We start from the raw sequence: 17,341 nt of genomic DNA, 5'->3' as shown, positions 1-17,341 counted from the left end.
GTTTGCAGGCCTCAGTTTGCGGCTCCTATGTGGCCAGGGCATGCCTGACGATTGTGCAGCGGGCTTCCCCCTCGGATCCTTCCTTGAGGGCTGATTTGCCAGCCCTGGAATCGGGCTTGGCCTACTTGGCAGACTTGCTGTATGATGTCTTAAGAGCCTCGGCTAAAGGTATGGCTCAGACAGTCTCTGCTCGGCGCTGGCTTTGGCTGAAGCATTGGTCGGCTGACCACGCCTCTAAGTCTCGCCTAGCTAAGTTGCCTTTTAAAGGCAAGCTGCTCTTTGGGGTCGAGCTGGACAAGATTGTGACCGATCTCGGCTCGTCCAAAGGCAAGAGGTTACCGGAGGTCAGGGTTCAGGCCAATGGTGCCCGCCCCGGTTCCTCCAAAGGACGGTTTCAGGAAGCCCGTCGGTATCGCCCGGGCAAGTCGGGCTCCTCTGCCCCCTCTTCCTTGAAGAGGAACTCCTCCCCCAAGCAGCATTCCTTTCGCAGAGACCGCCGTCCCGGAGGTGCGTCCTCCGGTCCTCCCCCAGAGTCTCGTACCCAATGACGGGGCCCTGGTCCATGGCCCAGAGCAGATTGGAGGACGCCTATCCTCGTTTCTGGGCAAGTGGACCAGGGTAACTTCAGACGCTTGGGTGCTGGAAGTCATTAGAGACGGCTACAAGCTAGAGTTCTGCCAACCCTTAAGAGACGGGTTTGTGCACTCTCCCTGCAAGTCTCCGGTCAAAGCTGTGGCAGTGCAGCAGACTTTGGACAATCTGATCCACCTGGGTGCGGTCGTTCCGGTGCCAGAAGATCAGCTTGGCAAGGGACGTTACTCCATTTACTTTGTGGTACCAAAGAAAGGAGATTCTGTGTGGCCTATCCTTGACCTCAAAGGGGTCAATCGGGCCTTCCGAATGGAGACTCTCCGCTCTGTTATAGCGGCAGTGAAGGCAGTGGAGTTCCTGGCACCCTTGGACATCAAGGAAGCTTACTTGCATATTCCCATCTGGCCTCCTCATCAACGGTTTCTGCGTTTTGCAGTCCTGGGCCGACACTTCCAGTTCAGAGCCCTCCCGTTCGGGTTGGCTACTGCTCCGTGGACCTTCTCCAAAGTAATGGTAGTCATCGCGGCCTTCCTACGAAAGGAAGGAGTACAAGTCCATCCTTATCTGGACGACTGGTTGATCCGAGCCCCCTCTTATGCAGAGTGCGGCAGAGCTGTAAGACCGGGTGATTGCTCTGTTGAGCTCCCTGGGGTGGATCATCAACTGGGAGAAAAGCCAGCTGCGCCCGACTCAGTCCCTGAAGTATCTGGGAGTTCGGTTCGACACCCAAGTGGGCAGAGTGTTCCTGCCAGACAATCGGATTGTCAAGCTTCAGGCTCAGGTGGACCAGTTCCTAGTAGCCTCTCCTCTTCGGGCTTGGGACTATGTGCAGCTGTTGGGCTCTATGACGGCCACGATGGAAGTAGGGCCCTGGGCCAGGGCCCATATGAGACCTCTACAGCTCTCTCTGCTGCAGCGATGGACTCCAGTGTCGGAGGATTACGCTGTGCGCCTTCCCTTGGATCCAGCGGTGCGCAAGGCGCTGAGCTGGTGACTGAGGACAGACAAGCTGTCTGCAGGAATGCCTCTTTTGACCCCGGAATGGGTTGTTGTCACGACGGACGCCTCTTTGATGGGCTGGGGAGCCCACTGCTTGGGAAGGACAGCGCAGGGGCTGTGGTCTCCTGCAGAGGCAAAGTGGTCTATCAACCTCCTGGAACTCACAGCCATTCGGTTGGCACTTTTGGAGTTTCTCCCGGTACTGGTGGAGAAGCCAGTACGGGTCCTGTCGGACAATGCCACGGCTGTGGCCTATGTCAATCGCCAGGGAGGTACCAAGAGCGCCCCTCTAGCCAAGGAGGCCATGAAGCTATGCCAGTGGGCGGCAGCGAACCTGGAACAGCTGTCGGCGGCCCACATTGCGGGAGTCATGAATGTCAAGGCGGACTTTCTCAGTCGCCATACCTTGGATCCCTGAGAGTGGCAACTATCGGCTCAGGCGTTCTTGGACATCACGAAGCGCTGGGGCCAGCCAAGCATAGATCTGATGGCGTCTTCAGCCAATTGCCAAGTGCCGCGCTTTTTCAGCACAGGACGGGACCCTCGCTCTCTGGGAGTAGATGCTCTTCTCCACCGTTGGCCGACACAGGAGCTTCTCTATGTGTTCCCGCCCTGGCCCATGTTGGGCAGGGTGCTAGACCGGGTGGCAAAGCATCCGGGTCGGATAATCCTGGTGGGTCCGGACTGGCCCAGACGTCCCTGGTATGCGGACTTGATCAGGCTCTCGGTGGGTGGCCCTCTGCGGCTGCCAGCGGTGCGGGGCCTGTTGCACCAGGGTCCCGTGGTGATGGAGGATCCCTCCCCCTTTGGTCTTACGGCCTGGCTATTGAGCGGCAGCGTCTGAGGAAGAAGGGCTTCTCAGACAAGGTCATCGCCACTATGCTGAGAGCGAGGAAGCGCTCTACTTCTACTGCTTACGCCAGGGTTTGGCATACCTTTGCATCGTGGTGTGAGGCAGGCTCACTTTCTCCCTTCACTGCTCCAATTTCTTCAGTGTCGGCGTTCCTGCAAGTAGGTCTGGAGAAAGGCCTGTCGCTCAGTTCCCTTAAAGTCCAGGTAGCGGCTCTGGCTTGCTTCAGGGGTCGCCTGAAGGGTGCTTCCCTGGCCTCGCAGCCAGATGTGGTGCGCTTTCTCAAGGGAGTTAATCACCTACGCCCTCCTCTGCACTCGGTGGTGCCTGCGTGGAATCTCAATCTAGTGCTAAGAGCCTTGCAGAAGCCGCCTTTTGAACCCTTGTCGAGGGCATCTCTGAAAGACCTGACGTTGAAAGCAGTCTTTTTGGTGGCTATCACTTCAGGCAGACGAGTTTCCGAGCTCCAGGCACTATCATGTCGGGAACCCTTCCTGCAGTTCACTGAGGCAGGAGTGTCTATTCGCACGGTGCCTTCCTTCCTGCCCAAGATTGTTTCTCGTTTCCATGTGAATCAGCAGCTCTGCCTACCCTCCTTTCGTAGGGAGGACTACCCAGAGGAGTACTCTGCTCTCAAATATCTGGATGTGAGACGAGTCATCATCAGATACTTGGAAGTGACCAATGATTTCCAGAAGTCGGATCATCTGTTTGTGCTGTTCGCAGGTCCTCATAAGGGTCTGCAGGCATCCAAGCCTACAGTGACACGATGGGTCAAGGAAGCCATTGCAGCGGCTTATGTGGCCGCGGGGAAGATGCCGCCTATCCAGCTGAAAGCTCACTCCACTAGGGCACAGGCGGCCTCGATGGCAGAGGCCGGGTCCGTCTCCTTGGAAGAGATTTGTAAGGCGGCAACTTGGGCATCAGCTCATACCTTCTCTCGTCATTACCGCTTGACTGTGGCTGCTCGGGCGGAGGCCCGGTTTGGAGCTTCAGTGTTGCGGTCAGGGATTTCTATGTCCCGCCCTGGGTGAGTACTGCTTCGGTACATCCCACCAGTCTATGGATTGATCAGCATGATGATATGGAAGGTAAAATTATGTATCATACCTGATAATTTTCTTTCCATTAATCATAGCTGATCAATCCATAGCCCCTCCCAGATATCTGTACTGTTTATATTCTGGTTGCATTTCAGGTTCAAGTTTAGTCTTCAGTTCCTGTTCAGGAGGATCTTCGTGTTCAAGTTTTTTCGATTGAATTCTTCTGGAGTTGAGACGATTTTGTGTTACAGTGAGCTGCATTCCTCTCCCCTCCGTTTTACGGGGCTGGATTGAAACCTAAATTCTGCCGGCGCTCCCTCCCGCTTCGTGCGGCAGTAGGGTAACATCATATCCCTCCCGCTTCGGCGGTGTTAGGGTCAGCCAGCTCCTCCCGCGGTTGTGGTCGCAGGATAAGCCAGATTCCCCCCCCCCCCCCCCCCCCCCCCATCGGCGGGTGTGGTGTTCCTCCCCCGCTCTGCGGGGATGAGCTGGATGGATTCCCCTCCCCTACTTGTGTGGGGATGAGCTGGGTTGATTCCCCTCCCCCGTTTCGGCGGTGGTGAGCTGGGCAGACTGTCCCTTTGTGGGTGTAATTCTCTGAGTCCTGCGGATGGAGCTTTGATATCGACATACTGAGATGTTTCCGGCAGCACATGACCACATATAGGGAGGCAAAAGGATTGCTCTCTATCTCCACCTGCTGGTAGATGGACACAACCCACCAGTCTATGGATTGATCAGCTATGATTAATGGAAAGAAAATTATCAGGTATGATACATAATTTTACCTTTGTTTTGCAATGCTACCATTAAGTAGCCATTTACTCAGGTCTGCAGGTTTGATGACAATTTTGATTATTTTGTAGGCTTTTTATGGCAGCTCTTTCTGGTGGAGAGAGGTTGTACAGAATTTTCTTGTTTGCTGGAAAGTTGGTTGATTTCACCTTATGTCTGAAACTTTTTATGTAGTTGTCTAGTTTGTTTTGTCCATCATGTGGGGTGAAATGGGTTCTTTTGTTTAAAATTCTATTCCAGTCTGTTGGGAGTCTCTGTGTTGTAGAAATGTCCTTTCAGGCAAAGTTTCCTAGAGAATTCTGGATCTGAGTATAGCTGAATTTCATCGAGTTTGCTGGAAGGACAAAATGACAGTCCCTTAAAAAGTACAGAGATCTCATACTGTGATGTGGTAGTCAGAGAGGTTTATTATCCCCATTTGATTGGCACTTCCATCAATGTGGTCAGTAGGAATTTGCCCTCAGGGGATCTGCTGAGTTCCATATTCTCCTGGTGTGTTCGAATTCAGATTTTCATATTCCTCAGGTGGATTGGAAAGTGTGTCCAAGTTGTTTGCTTCATTGGGTGTTGTTGGTGATCCAAAATGAGATGCTGTTTTCTCTGTTTTTCTGCAGGAGAAAATTTGTTTTGTTTTGCTTCCTTCCGAAAGCAGGTTTTTTTTTTGTTTTTTTTTTTACTTGGATGTCTTGCATTTCATTCTTCAGTTGGCCCAAAAGATAGGGATATAATTCCTGCAAGTTTTTCATGATTTCTTCTCTCTGGGCTTTTATCATTTTCTTCTTTTTGTAGAATTGATGTATAAATTAGTTTCTGAGTTTCTGATTAGTGCGCTTGCCGAGTTTTTCAGCATAGTAAGAATTTTAAGGAGTGGCCAATGGATTTTTGATCTTGAGTCCTTTGGTAATGTCATTCTTTTTGCGGATTGTCTGAGTAAAAGTGGCTGTTCAGTTTTGTTTACTTTTCTGTAAGTTTGCTCATTTGTTCATGTCTTTTAGTACAATGTTAATCAAGTCTTCTGGCTTCTAATTGATAGAATGCAGAGTGCTTTAAAGACATTTGCTGTGGATGAAACATCGGTATCTGGCTATATTTACCACAAGCTTCTCGGTCATGAAGTGGAGGATGTGATCATTAAATGCCAGCTGCCTAAACGTTTTACAGCACAAGGACTTCCTGACCTCAACCACTCTCAGGTAAATAGTTAAACTGAACAAACGCTCCACTTTTTTATTTTCTAGCATATGGTTTGCTTTTGCTGGCATGTGATTGTGTTCATACTTGCAGACCTCAATTGCATCAGTGCATCAAAAGTTGGTTCTGTGTTAATACTATAGACCTGCATGGGAACAGGGTTTGCAGGAATCCCGTGGAGTCCGCAAGAATCCCTTCCATGGCCGTGGAGCTGCAGCTGCAGAGGGAATCCCTTCCACGGCTGCTTGAGTGCTGCGAGAATCCTCTTCAGGTTCCGTGGACTCCCATAGGGATGGAAGCAATTCCAGCGGGGTTCCCCATGGTAGTGTAGTGGCTATCCTTTCTCTCACTACGTTTTTGTGTCAGACTAGTGCTGCCTCCGCCTCAGGGAGGTTTGATATTAAACCTTCTTGCTCTACCTCTGCTCAGTCTAGTGCTGCCTCTGCTTCCTTGCCAGAGCATGGTGAAGTCAGCAGTCTCTGCTCCCGGCCTGGGCTAGCCCAGCATCGGAGATGCCTGGTGCATGCATGGTGACCTCAGCAACAGTGCCAGCGAATCAGGTCTGTCTCTGATTCGCTGGCACTGTTGCTAATGGTCGCCACCACATGCACGCACCAGTAGGTCTTCAGCAAATCTTCCAGAATCCAGAGATTTGACTGTCCATGTGTGTGTGGACCGTGCAGGTCTTTTTCTGCCGTCATCTACTATGTTACTATGTGTGTGCCAGCGAGGGAGGAAATCTTCTAGACTAGCGTATTTGAGCTGACTGGTTATTGACCTCTTCTTTGGTTGTCACATCAGCCTCTTGGTTTGGGGGGAGGTATTGGTTTTATGCCTGTTTTGGCACATGTTTGTGATTTTGTATTTTCATTAACAAAACAATAAAAACAAAACTTACTTTTGGAGGTTATGGGTACCGGCAGGGATGGGGACGATTGGATTTTCCCCTGGCCTACCTTTTAAGGCCCTGGCGGTCTATTGGAGTCCTGAGCGAAACCCACTCATCCTGCTCTTCAAAGCTTCTATTCCAATATGTCCTCCACAACCTATAGCTTCATCCTCGCAGTGCTAGCAAGTACCGCAAGACTGCCATACTGGAGCAGGAGCCATGAAGAGCAGGAGTGAGTGAGCATCGCTCCTGCCTTATGGACTCCTCTAGATCAACAGGATATGCAAATGGGGGTGAGGGAGAGAGCCTGATTGCTGTCTACTTGCTTTGGGGAGGCATTGTGATTAAGGGGGAGCAAGGGGGATCAGAGATGGGCAGAGACCTATGTTCGCTTATGTGCGTCCTGGCAATTTAGCTGGGGTCCCCATAAGCCCTGGATATTCAATGTTGGTGCCTGGAGATGGCCCAGCATTGAATATCCAAGGCTAATTCTACCCACAGAGGTCAGCATTAAAAAAAAAAAAAAAAAAACACTGGTTGCCACAGGCTGAATATTTACTGGAAAATTGCTAAATTCAATAAGGTGTCACACTACAAACTTTCTAGCAAGGGAATGAAAGAAGGACTGTTCGTCCTCTGAGGAGTGATTTGACATGCTGATCCCCCTCTCAAGATGCACAGAGAAGGGAGGGCACTGCAGCCTCTTCTTTTGCAACTGACCCCTTATAAAGGTGCAGGGATAGGCCAACACATGGTATTTTACAATTAAAATGCTGTTGTGCACTTTTTTCCAGAGCAAGTGATCAAATGGGGTGTTGCTGAGACAAGAGGTGCCATCTGTTAGCCCTGAATCCCCAAGCAACATGGAAAACTTTCAGACCTGCACACAGCACATATTCATTAGTAACAGCGAGGAGTAGAAAAAAAAGCTTTGTAGCCCCTTGAACAGATGGAGCCTCAGCAATCACACTTGATGACCAGGCTCAGGGTGCACATATATTGACTTTCTTAGTGAATCATGGTCTGTCACCCATGGCTAAGGATTGTCACTGGGCCAGCTTGAGACAAAGTTATAAAAGGGTTAGGGTGATAATCGTAGGATAAAAATAACAATAAAATGTGTTCTTTGTGGTAACATGAATAACATGCTTGATAATCCTTTGTTGTGATTTTGTTGACTCGTCTCAGGCTGTGTTTCAGCTGAAGTGTCTGCATCAGGGGTCTAAAAATCCAAAATTAAAATATAAAATCCATAAATTAATACATAAGTACCAAAATAAAGAATAAAAGCTATATAACTAGAGACATCAATACATAACCAGAGATAGCAATTGATTTTTTTCTGGAACACACTTTAAAGATTTTCGATAGCATTTTCCCCACTATTTCAGATCCTGTGGGTAGTTATGCCCCATCAACCAGCAGGTGGAGATAGACACTGAAACAAGGTGTGGTTAATAGCTGTGAGAGACTATGTGTAGCTCTTCAGTATTTTCTATCTCCATCAAGTGTAAGGTCAAACACCTCCAGGTTCTGGATAGTTAGCTTCTGGCTCAGTTAATCAGCTGGCTCCCAGTTGAACACTGTGGGGGTCTTGCTCCTCAGGGGTTCATATCTGGAGGTCTCCAGGTCTCTGTCTCCTATACCCTGCAGGCCCCCCCACTCCCCCTGTGTGGACTCTGACATGGCACCCCTGAATAATAGCTGCCAAAAAAAAGGGAGCTGCAGTAATTCTGCCGAGTAAATTGGATTCCTCCTTGCTGGGAGGTGAAGGATGTGGCAGGGGTGAGAAAATCATCAGGGAGGAATTTCTGACTTTTGTTCCTTCAACCATCGGCTCCAAGGTGTAGAGCTCCAGCAGCACCGATATCTCGGCCATTGAAGGGAATAGCGTTGTCATCACTCTTCTGGACATTGTGCAGCCTGTAAGCTGGGGCCCTCATGGGAGGCATTGGGATGCGGTTCAGGCGGTCCAGTTAGAGGTTGGTTTAGCCTACTTGGCGGATGTGATATGACATGTTTTGTGCCTTTGCCGAGGCAAGTCCTTGGGCCGTCACTACTACTACTTAACATTTCTAAAGCGCTACTCATGGGCAATTTTGGCTGCGAAACTGGGCAGCAGATGCGGCTTCTAAGATTTGGCTAGTAAAGCAGCCATTTTGAAGCTGGTGGCTCTTTGGTGAGGTGGTGAGGATTTGAGTAACCTGGTCAAAGAATTGGAGACTAAACCTCGGCGTCTGCAGGAGCACGTGCCTAAAGTTTCTGAAGGGCTGCTTCTCTCAATAGGTTTAGCGACAGGCCACGTCCCAGTGCCAGCCTCTCGGGCTGCAGAGCGCATCACACCTGGCACAGGGGACCTGGTCTCAGACAGAAGCAAAGTGGTCCATTAACCGTTTGGAACTCAGATCGATCTGCAGAATTCAAAGGTGCTTCTTTATCCTTAGGGCTGATGAGTGCAATCAGAGCAGACCCAGTGCAACTACAGAAAAACAAAAACGGAAGGAAAAGAAACCCCTGAAAGTTATCTTTTTCCAACTCTTTCTTCATCCTGGGCCTCTAGACAGCAAATATTCCTGGAGAAGCAGAACAATAACTAAACACTTCCCAGCCCTCCTGCTATTTCAAAAGCTTGGAATACATGCCAACAGCTCCAGAGACACTTCAGAGACTAGCAGACTGCTCTGCTGAGAATCTATGGCTGTTCCAGACCTCCTGTTAAATTTCACCCACTAAAGGTAGGCGATCCTTGCTGTGCATTGCTTGTAAACGGCTGTGCATCCCTCAGAATGCACATTTGAATACTGATCAGCTCATTTAAATGCATTAGAATGAAGATGGCCGCCAGCACCTAGACATGGTTGGACCTCGCAACATTTCCTTAAAAAAAAATGCCGAAGAGGGGGAGCGCTAGCTCGAGCTTCCCTGACTCCCTCCCCATTACCTGTAGGCCCGATGGACCTTTTCGCGAGGCCTTGAGGACAGGCTACAGGAGTCTGGAGCGGTCCCGTTGGATCCGCCGGCGTTCTTGAGGAGGTATTGGCGGCTCCTGGGCTCGATGTCACGCTGAGCCCCGACTCATGAGTGCCCCCTCCACAGCCACAGATGACCAACTCCCCCTCTCTGAGAGATCGACGGGGCCCCCGCCACGTAGCGGAGAGGACATGCCGCCGAGTGAAGCTCCGGGACAACAAGGAGAGGAGAGGGGGAATCAATTGGATTCTTTTCTGGGCAACCAGATAGAATCCACAGAGATATACATTCCTGCTTTAGCTGCGGAGCAAAGAGGAACAGAGCAGTATAAGGAGCCAGAACGTGGAGAGATTTATTTATTTGTTGCATTTGTATCCCACATTTTCCCACCTATTTGCGGGCTCAGTGTGGCTTACAATACATTGTGAATAATCGAGATACAATTGGTCACAGTACATTTATGGGTACGTTGTGAAGAGTTATAGGAAGACAAATCAAAGTCAAAGATATCTGGGAGTAGAACAATAGAATGTAGCATAGGGGACATGATAGGGCGGTAGAACAGTGGTAAGAGAACATTAGGGTATAACAATTTTATCTATGGTGGAGTTTTAGTGTAATGAAAGTGAGGGGATGGGTATTCAGAAGAGAGTGTATTGGTGCTTTTCGATTGGCGTGTATGGGTTCATGTGTTTTGGTCTATGCAGTAGGTCTTCTCAAAGAGGTGAGTCTTCAATAGCCTGCGGAAGTCGGTTAATTCGTGGGTCGTTTTCAGGTTGCGTGGTAGTGTATTCCAGAATTGCGTGCTCATATAAGAGAAGGTTGATGCATGCAGTACTTTGTATTTTATTCCTTTGCACTTGGGGAAGTGGAGATTGAGGAAGGTTCGGGATGATCTTTTTGCGTTTCTTGGTGGCAGGTCTATTAAGTTAGACATGTATGTAGGGGCTTCACCATGGATGATTTTGTGAACTAATGTACATACTTTAAAGGTGACACGTTCCTTGAGTGGGAGCCAGTGTAGTTTCTCACGTAAGGGTTTTGCGCTTTCGTATTTTGGTTTTCCGAAGATGAGTCTGGCTGCTGTATTCTGGGCTGTCTGTAGTTTTCTCAGTATTTGTTCCTTGCAGCCTGCGTAGAGTGAGTTGCAGTAGTCCAGATGACTGAGTACGAGTGATTGCACTAGGCTGCGGAAGACAGATCTCAGAAAGAATGGTCTTATTCTTTTCAGTTTCCACATGGAGTAGAACATCTTTTTGGTAGTGTTGTTCGCATGAGTCTCAAGTGTGAGATGGCGGTCAATAGTGGCTCCAAGGATTTTTAAAGTTTCTGAGATTGGCAGATTTAGTTTGGGGGTGTTGATAGCAGTGAATTTATTCGTGTTGTATTGAGAGGTAAGTATGAGGCATTGAGTTTTTTTCTGCGTTCAGTTTCAATCGGAATGCATCTGCCCAGGTGTTCATGATGTGTAGACTTTGGTTGATTTCGTTGGAGATTTCGTTAATGTCTTGTTTGAAAGGAATATATATCGTTACATCGTCGGCATATATGTATGGGTTTAGGTTGTGGTTTGATAAAAGTTTTGCCAAGGGGACCATCATATGGTTGAAGATAGTTGGTGAGAGGGGGGATCCCTGCGGTACTCCACACTCAGGTGTCCATGCGTCAGACGTAGTTGAATTTGATGTGACCTGATATGAGCGTGAGGTTAAGAACCCCTTGATCCAGTTTAGGACATTGCCTCCGATGCCAAAATATTCAAGTATATGTAGTAGGATTCCATGGTCGACCATATCAAAGGCACTTGACATGTCGAATTGTAGGAGGAGTATGTTGGTGCCGGTTGCAATCATTTGTTTGAATTTGGTCATTAGGGTAATTAATACTGTTTCTGTGCTGTGATTTGATCGGAATCCTGATTGGGCATCATGTAGTATTGAGAACTTGTTGAGATAGTTTGTGAGTTGTTTGGTTACCATCCCTTCGGTTATTTTGGTTATTAGTGGTATAGATGCTGCTACTGGTCTGTAGTTAGTTATTTCGTTTGCGTTTTTCTTTGTGTCTTTAGGTATTGGGGTGAGTAAGATTTTTCCTTTGGGAAAAGTCCGTTTTGCAGCATGAAGTTCACGTGGTTCGTTAGGTCTATTATGAATTGTTGAGGAGCTGATTTCATGAGGTTGTTTGGACAGATGTCTAGTTTGCATTGGGATTTGGTGAATATTTTGAGCGTTTTGGAGATGAGGTCTTCTGGCAGTAATTCGAATTCGGTCCAGATCCTGTCTGCTGGATATATGCCGTCTTCTGGGTCTAGACAGTTTAGGAGTGTGGCGTATTCAATAGGGCTGGTGGGTATTTTAAGTCGTAGTTGTGTGATTTTCTCCTTGAAGTATTTCGCGAGGTCGTCAACCCCTGGTATATCTTTGCCATTGTTTGTAACTGGTGTGGTGTCAAGCAATTTCTTTACAATGTAGAAGAGTTTGTGTGTGTCTTTGTAGTTTGGTCCAATCATTGTTTTGTAGTGTAGTCTTTTAGTCTGTTTTATGGTGTATTTATATTTTCTCCGAAGTGATTTCCAGGCATTCAGTGTGTGTTCATCTTTCTTTTTGTTCCATGCGCGTTCTAGTTTTCTGACTTGTGTTTTGAGTTTTTTCAGTTCTTCGGTGAACCATGGATTTGGTTTTATTCTGTGTGATGATCTGGTTTGGATTGGGGCAATTGTGTCTAATGTTGTCTTACATATGTCATCCCATTCTTGGAGGAATTGAATGGTGTCTGTGTTTGTTGACCATTCGTTTCGGTAGACCTGTTGCCAGAATGTTGTGGGGTCTATTTTTCCTCTCGTGGTGTATGTTGTTTGTTCATGTTTGTTGACTGCATTCCTGTGTATTTTTCGCCAGTTGAGGGAGACATTAGCTTTGTGGTGGTCAGTCCATGGTGTGGGTGTCCATCTTGTGTCTGTAAGTAGGAAAGTTGAGTCTGGGTCGAATTTGTGTGTGATGATGTCTAGTGTGTGTCCTTTCTTGTGTGTTGGTTGAGTGTTAGGTGCGTGTAGGTCCCAGAGTTTTAAGAATTCTTTGCATTCTTGTGTGCCTGTTGAGGTGTCGTCTTCGAGATGTAGGTTAATGTCTCCTATTATGTGGATGTTTGAGGCTGATACACATGTGTTGGAGATGAAGTCCATGAGTTGCGTCTGGGAGTCTTTCCATTTTCCTGGTGGTCTATAGAATAGGATTGCATTGAGATGTCCTTGTAGGTTTGGATGAGTGATTCTTGTTGAGGCGATTTCGAGTTATGGTGAGGTGGATTCGCCAGTGGTTGTGATGGTGAACTCGGATTTGTAGATTATGGCTATTCCGCCACCTCTCTTTCCATGTCTTGCCCAGTGGGTGATTTTGTAATCTGGTGGGCATGTTTCTATGATGGCGGGGTCTGTAGGGCCATGGAACCATGTTTCCGTGATGAGTAGAAGGTCTAGATTCTCTGTGGTGATCCAGTCTAGTATGTCTACTGAGTTGCTTACTGCTGATCTAGCGTTAATGTATCCTATTCGGATAGAACGGTATGGTTCTGTAGGGAGGTTAGATGTGTTTATTTTAATTAGTTGTCTGTTTCCTCGCTGGTTAAATTTGTCGTTGTTGTTTTTTTTTTTTTTCTCTTTCTGTTGGTGGTGTTCGTATGAGGAAATTTTTCTTTTTGATTGGTTATTGTGTTTTTGGTCTGGTGAGATGTTGGTAGGTTGTAGATAGATTTGGTGGGTTGTGGCTGGGTCGTTGTTGATGTTAGGGGTGGTCCATGCGTGGAAGATTATGGGAATGAGATAGATTAATATCATTAGTTTATTAGTATTCATGTTGGATTTTGTGGACGTTGTTCGATGAGTGTTGGGTATTGTTGGTGGTGTCAGTGGTTTATGTGGGTGGTGTTCGCGGGAGTGTTGGGTGGTGTTAGTGATATCGGTGGTGCGTCAACTGACTTGACAATTGGTCCGTAACAGTGGTTGGATCAATAGAATATGGTAGTGCGTAATGCTAGCCGTGCTTAACCTGGTTTAGCAAACATTTAGGAGATATATAAGTTGTTATGTTATGGAAGGTCTGGCAAGCAATTTGGAGTAGTTTAAATTGCCGGCATTTAGAGATTTTTAGAAATAAGGCAGCTAGGATCAGGGCTTAGAAGCAAAACAATATGAAAGGCTTTTAGCGTGTGTTTGAAAGCAGTAAAGCAGGTAAAGCGTTTACAATTATGCTAGCATTTAAATAATCATTATAGCAGTCAAGTGGCAGCAGCAATAGTAGCAGCAGTCAACAGTTAAGGCAGCAAAGCACATTTATGCTAGCAAAGCGAGTAGAACATTTATGCTAGCATTTATAGTTTTGCTGGCATTTAAATAATCTTTGTAGCAGTCAAGTGGCAGCAGCATTAAATAGCAGCAGTCAACAGTTAAGGCAGCAAAGCAAGCTAAACATTTATGTTAGCAAAGCGAGTAAAACATTTATGCTAGCATTTAGATAGTCAATCAATGTGGCAGTCAAGTAGCTTGTGTTTGAAGGCAGCAAAGCAAGTAAGGCATTTACAATTGTGATAGCATTTAAATAATCAGTCAGGTGGCAGCAGCATTGAGTAGCAGCAGTCTCGTCTTGGTCCCGTCGTTCTCACCTTCGTTGGGTCAGGCAGCTGTTTGCTGTCGGTGCGTGTCCTGTCTTGCACCCGTCGGGGGACTCGGGCTGAGGAGTGCAGGTGGGGGCTCCTCGTCTCCTCCTTTCCGGTCGCGTGTTCGGGCACAGCGATCGGCCCTTGTTATCGGCCTTCTCTAGAGTTTTTGCTTACCTCCGCTTTGACTCTCCTGGGGTTGTTCTCGTCCGGTCTGGTCTGGCTCCTTCGATACCTCCCGATCGATCAGTGCGTTTTCACCTGGTGATCGATGTGGTAGTTTCCGAGCACCTCGGAGGTCCTGGTGTCCACGTTCTCCTCCGGATCTTTTGCTGTCGTAATTCCCTCTCTGGCGCGCCTATTGGGATCGTTTCGGCGGGTGGCTTGATAGTTCAGCTCTCCTCACGCTAGGCCTACTCGGCCCATGTTCGGTGCTGCGCTGGTCCTCCGGGGAGCGCAGCGGTGGCGTGAGAACTTCGGAGCTCGTGTCTCGGGTTCTCCTGTTGCTCGATTGTGGCAGTGAGGCGGTGAGGAGCACTGGGAAGCCGAGCTTCGGTGATTCTCTGATAGAGCTCCTTGTGCGGGCGCAACGGAGTTTCGATGATTTCTCTGGGGCACCGGAGTTGGGTCGTGAGGGAACAGCCTCGTGGCGGTCTCCCATTTAGGCCGTCGGTTAAAGAAGTCGATCAGCCTCAGCACGGCTGGAATTCGGGAGCATTATACCTCTTGGCGGTCTCCCATTTAGGCCGTCGGTTAATGAAGTTGATCGGCCTCGATTCGGCTGGATTTCAGTCCGGTCAGGGATGGGTCGAGGCTTCGAGGTGGGCAGGCAGTCGCAATCAGCCTCAGGTTGGAGTTCCGTGAGGCCGTCGCAGTCCAGTTTTCCACTGGTCGGCTCCGAATTGACTCCGGTTGGTTTCGGCCCGGTTAGAGGATTGCCCAGTTGGTCTAGGTGGGTTTATTTTCCTCGGGGCTTCAGGAGCTCGTTACTGAGCTCTTTCCCTGTCGGCCATTTTACACCTCACATCCAGAAACCGGCAGATATAACTTTAGAATCCCTATGGGATCTGGTCTCTAACTCAATACAAACTTCTACATCTCAATTGGAAGTGTTAACTAAAAAGATAACAGAAACTGAAAAACGAGTTGAAAAAATAGAAGTTGATATGAAATCTTTAGTAACTCGAGTAGATACAGTTGAAAAGAAAGTTGTTAACACGGAAAATGTACAAAATGATATGCTAAAGGATTTAGTAGTATTGAGGAAGAAATCAGAAATTTATGACAATTATATGAGAAATCACAGTTTAAGGTTCCTGAATTTCCGAAAAGTAAAAATGATACAGCCAATTGAAATGTTAAAGAGATATCTTATTGAAATTATGGGAGTTCCTGAATCGGCTATGCCACCATTTACTCAGACATATTATATTCCTCAAAAAGAAGAACAAAATGACTTAAATGTGACTGCTGTACTGGAAACCTCTGAAACAGAACAAGCCAAGCCGACAACATTGGTAGCCACTGTGGCTTTGCTTACTGATAAGCAGTGGCTTTTTAAGATGTTTTTCAAAAACAAGGACAAATTGTTCTTGGGAATGAAAATTAATTTGTTTCCTGATGTTTCACGAGAGCCCTAGAAGAGACGGAAACAATTTTTGTTACTGAAACCGGCTGTTCTTCAGATGGGAGGTGTATTCCATTTGAGATAACCTTGTAAATATATCATTTGATACAATTCACTTAAATATGTTTTTATGGAACCTTTACATTTGACATCATTTGTTGCCTCGAAAGGGTTGAAACAGCTTAATATAAATTTTTGTTTGTCCTTACTCATAGGTGCATATACCTTGAATTTATACGTTTATTTTCTCCTCAATATGAATATCTCGGAATCCGTTATTATGTGGACTTGAATATCATTCATTACTTAGATAAAATGAAAAGAGTTCTTGTAATCTTTTTTTCTTTTTAGGTACTGTTTATAATCAAGTGTTAATTCTTGATAATGTAATGTGAAAAGATTATAATTAAAAATAAATAAATGCATTAGCATACCATTCCCGTTGTCTGCTGCTGCGAACAGAAAACAGTCCGCAGAACCCTTTTGTGTATCTCTTGCTGAATAACGTGCTTGCTAAACCGTCTGGAACCAGTCAAAAAAAATGTTGCTAGCCTGGTAAGTTTTGTACATTGGTGTCCTAGTATGGCTGCTGTTATGCACACTGAAGTGTTTAGTTTTTACCTTTTCAATTCACACTGTAAGAATTTACTTTTTCATTTGTTTACTTGCATTTCTCACAGCATTATTAGTTCACATCAGGTGCATTATTGCTTGGAATCCAGCCAACATGTTAATTTCAGGTAGATAATCTTAGTTTGAGTGTTTTAGTTTTATTCAGAGATTTTTATTTAAAAGTTTGTTCACTCCTGTACCCTGTTTGACAGTAGTTGCTCACTTGAGTTATATTAACTTTTGAAAGAATACATGTTATATTATATATTGACAGATATTTACATGTTTTGAGAGAGAGTTTTTTTTTTTTTTTTTTTTTTGCTCTAAATTCATTTCTTAGATATTTTCTTATAAGAATCACCTCTCCCCTTCAATTCATGGTCTTAATTTCTTTCACGAGATAATCATCTCTGTATATAAAAGGCACCACCAACGTTCTAAATGAAGCCTCCAGCCGGAAGTGTGAAGGGGGAGAGATATCCGGTTTCCCCATGAGTGTTTGCCCCGCCCTCGCTCTCTCTGTAACACAAACAGTGAAGGAAAACACAGCAAAGCACGAAATCAAATCGCTCTCTCTGTAACAGTGAAGGACTCAGAGGGGGGAGGGGAGAGAGGGCAGAAGCCCTCACTATCTCTGTAACACAAACACAGCACAGCAGGAAACTTAACACTGAAGGACTCGACTCCGAGGGGGGAGGGGACAGACAGCACAGGGGAAGGGAGAGAGGGCAGGGACACACACACTCCAGAAACAGGGCTTTTTTACTAGTAAGTTGATAATTTCACATTTCATTCCTTTTTTATATTAATGGCTTCTTTTATATTTATAGATATATATTATTTTATCCTCTTTGTTTTTTGTATTCATGTTCATATCTATATGTTTAATTACTTATTTAATGAACACTGCTTTATGGCTGGTCATGAATTAAGTCGATATTCACACATTGATTTGGTATTTTGTATCAGTGAGGTTCCTATCAGTTTCTGAATATTAATTGATATCTCTGATTATGTACTAAATATCAATGTCTCTGCTTACGTAATTTTTAATTTTAGTATTTATGTATTTTTTAATTTTAGTATTTATGGATTTTATATTTTAATTTTGGATTTTTAGACTC

General features: G+C 46.3%; 1 protein-coding gene across 1 annotated transcript in view; it reads left to right on the top strand.

The window, feature by feature from the left end:
• UPF1 (UPF1 RNA helicase and ATPase) overlaps positions 1-17,341 on the top strand; it is a 193,461-nt gene that overhangs the window by 104,777 nt on the left and 71,343 nt on the right. Inside the window, exon 10 of the mRNA XM_030217505.1 lies at positions 5,312-5,471. Within this exon, the coding sequence (XP_030073365.1) occupies positions 5,312-5,471 (160 nt within the window). The remainder of the gene's footprint in view (positions 1-5,311; positions 5,472-17,341) is intronic.

Source organism: Microcaecilia unicolor, chromosome 11 (genome assembly GCF_901765095.1).
Source record: "Microcaecilia unicolor chromosome 11, aMicUni1.1, whole genome shotgun sequence".
Taxonomy (NCBI): domain Eukaryota; kingdom Metazoa; phylum Chordata; class Amphibia; order Gymnophiona; family Siphonopidae; genus Microcaecilia; species Microcaecilia unicolor.
The sequence above is the reverse complement of the archived record's forward strand: the minus strand, read 5'-3'. Positions and strand labels throughout refer to the sequence as shown.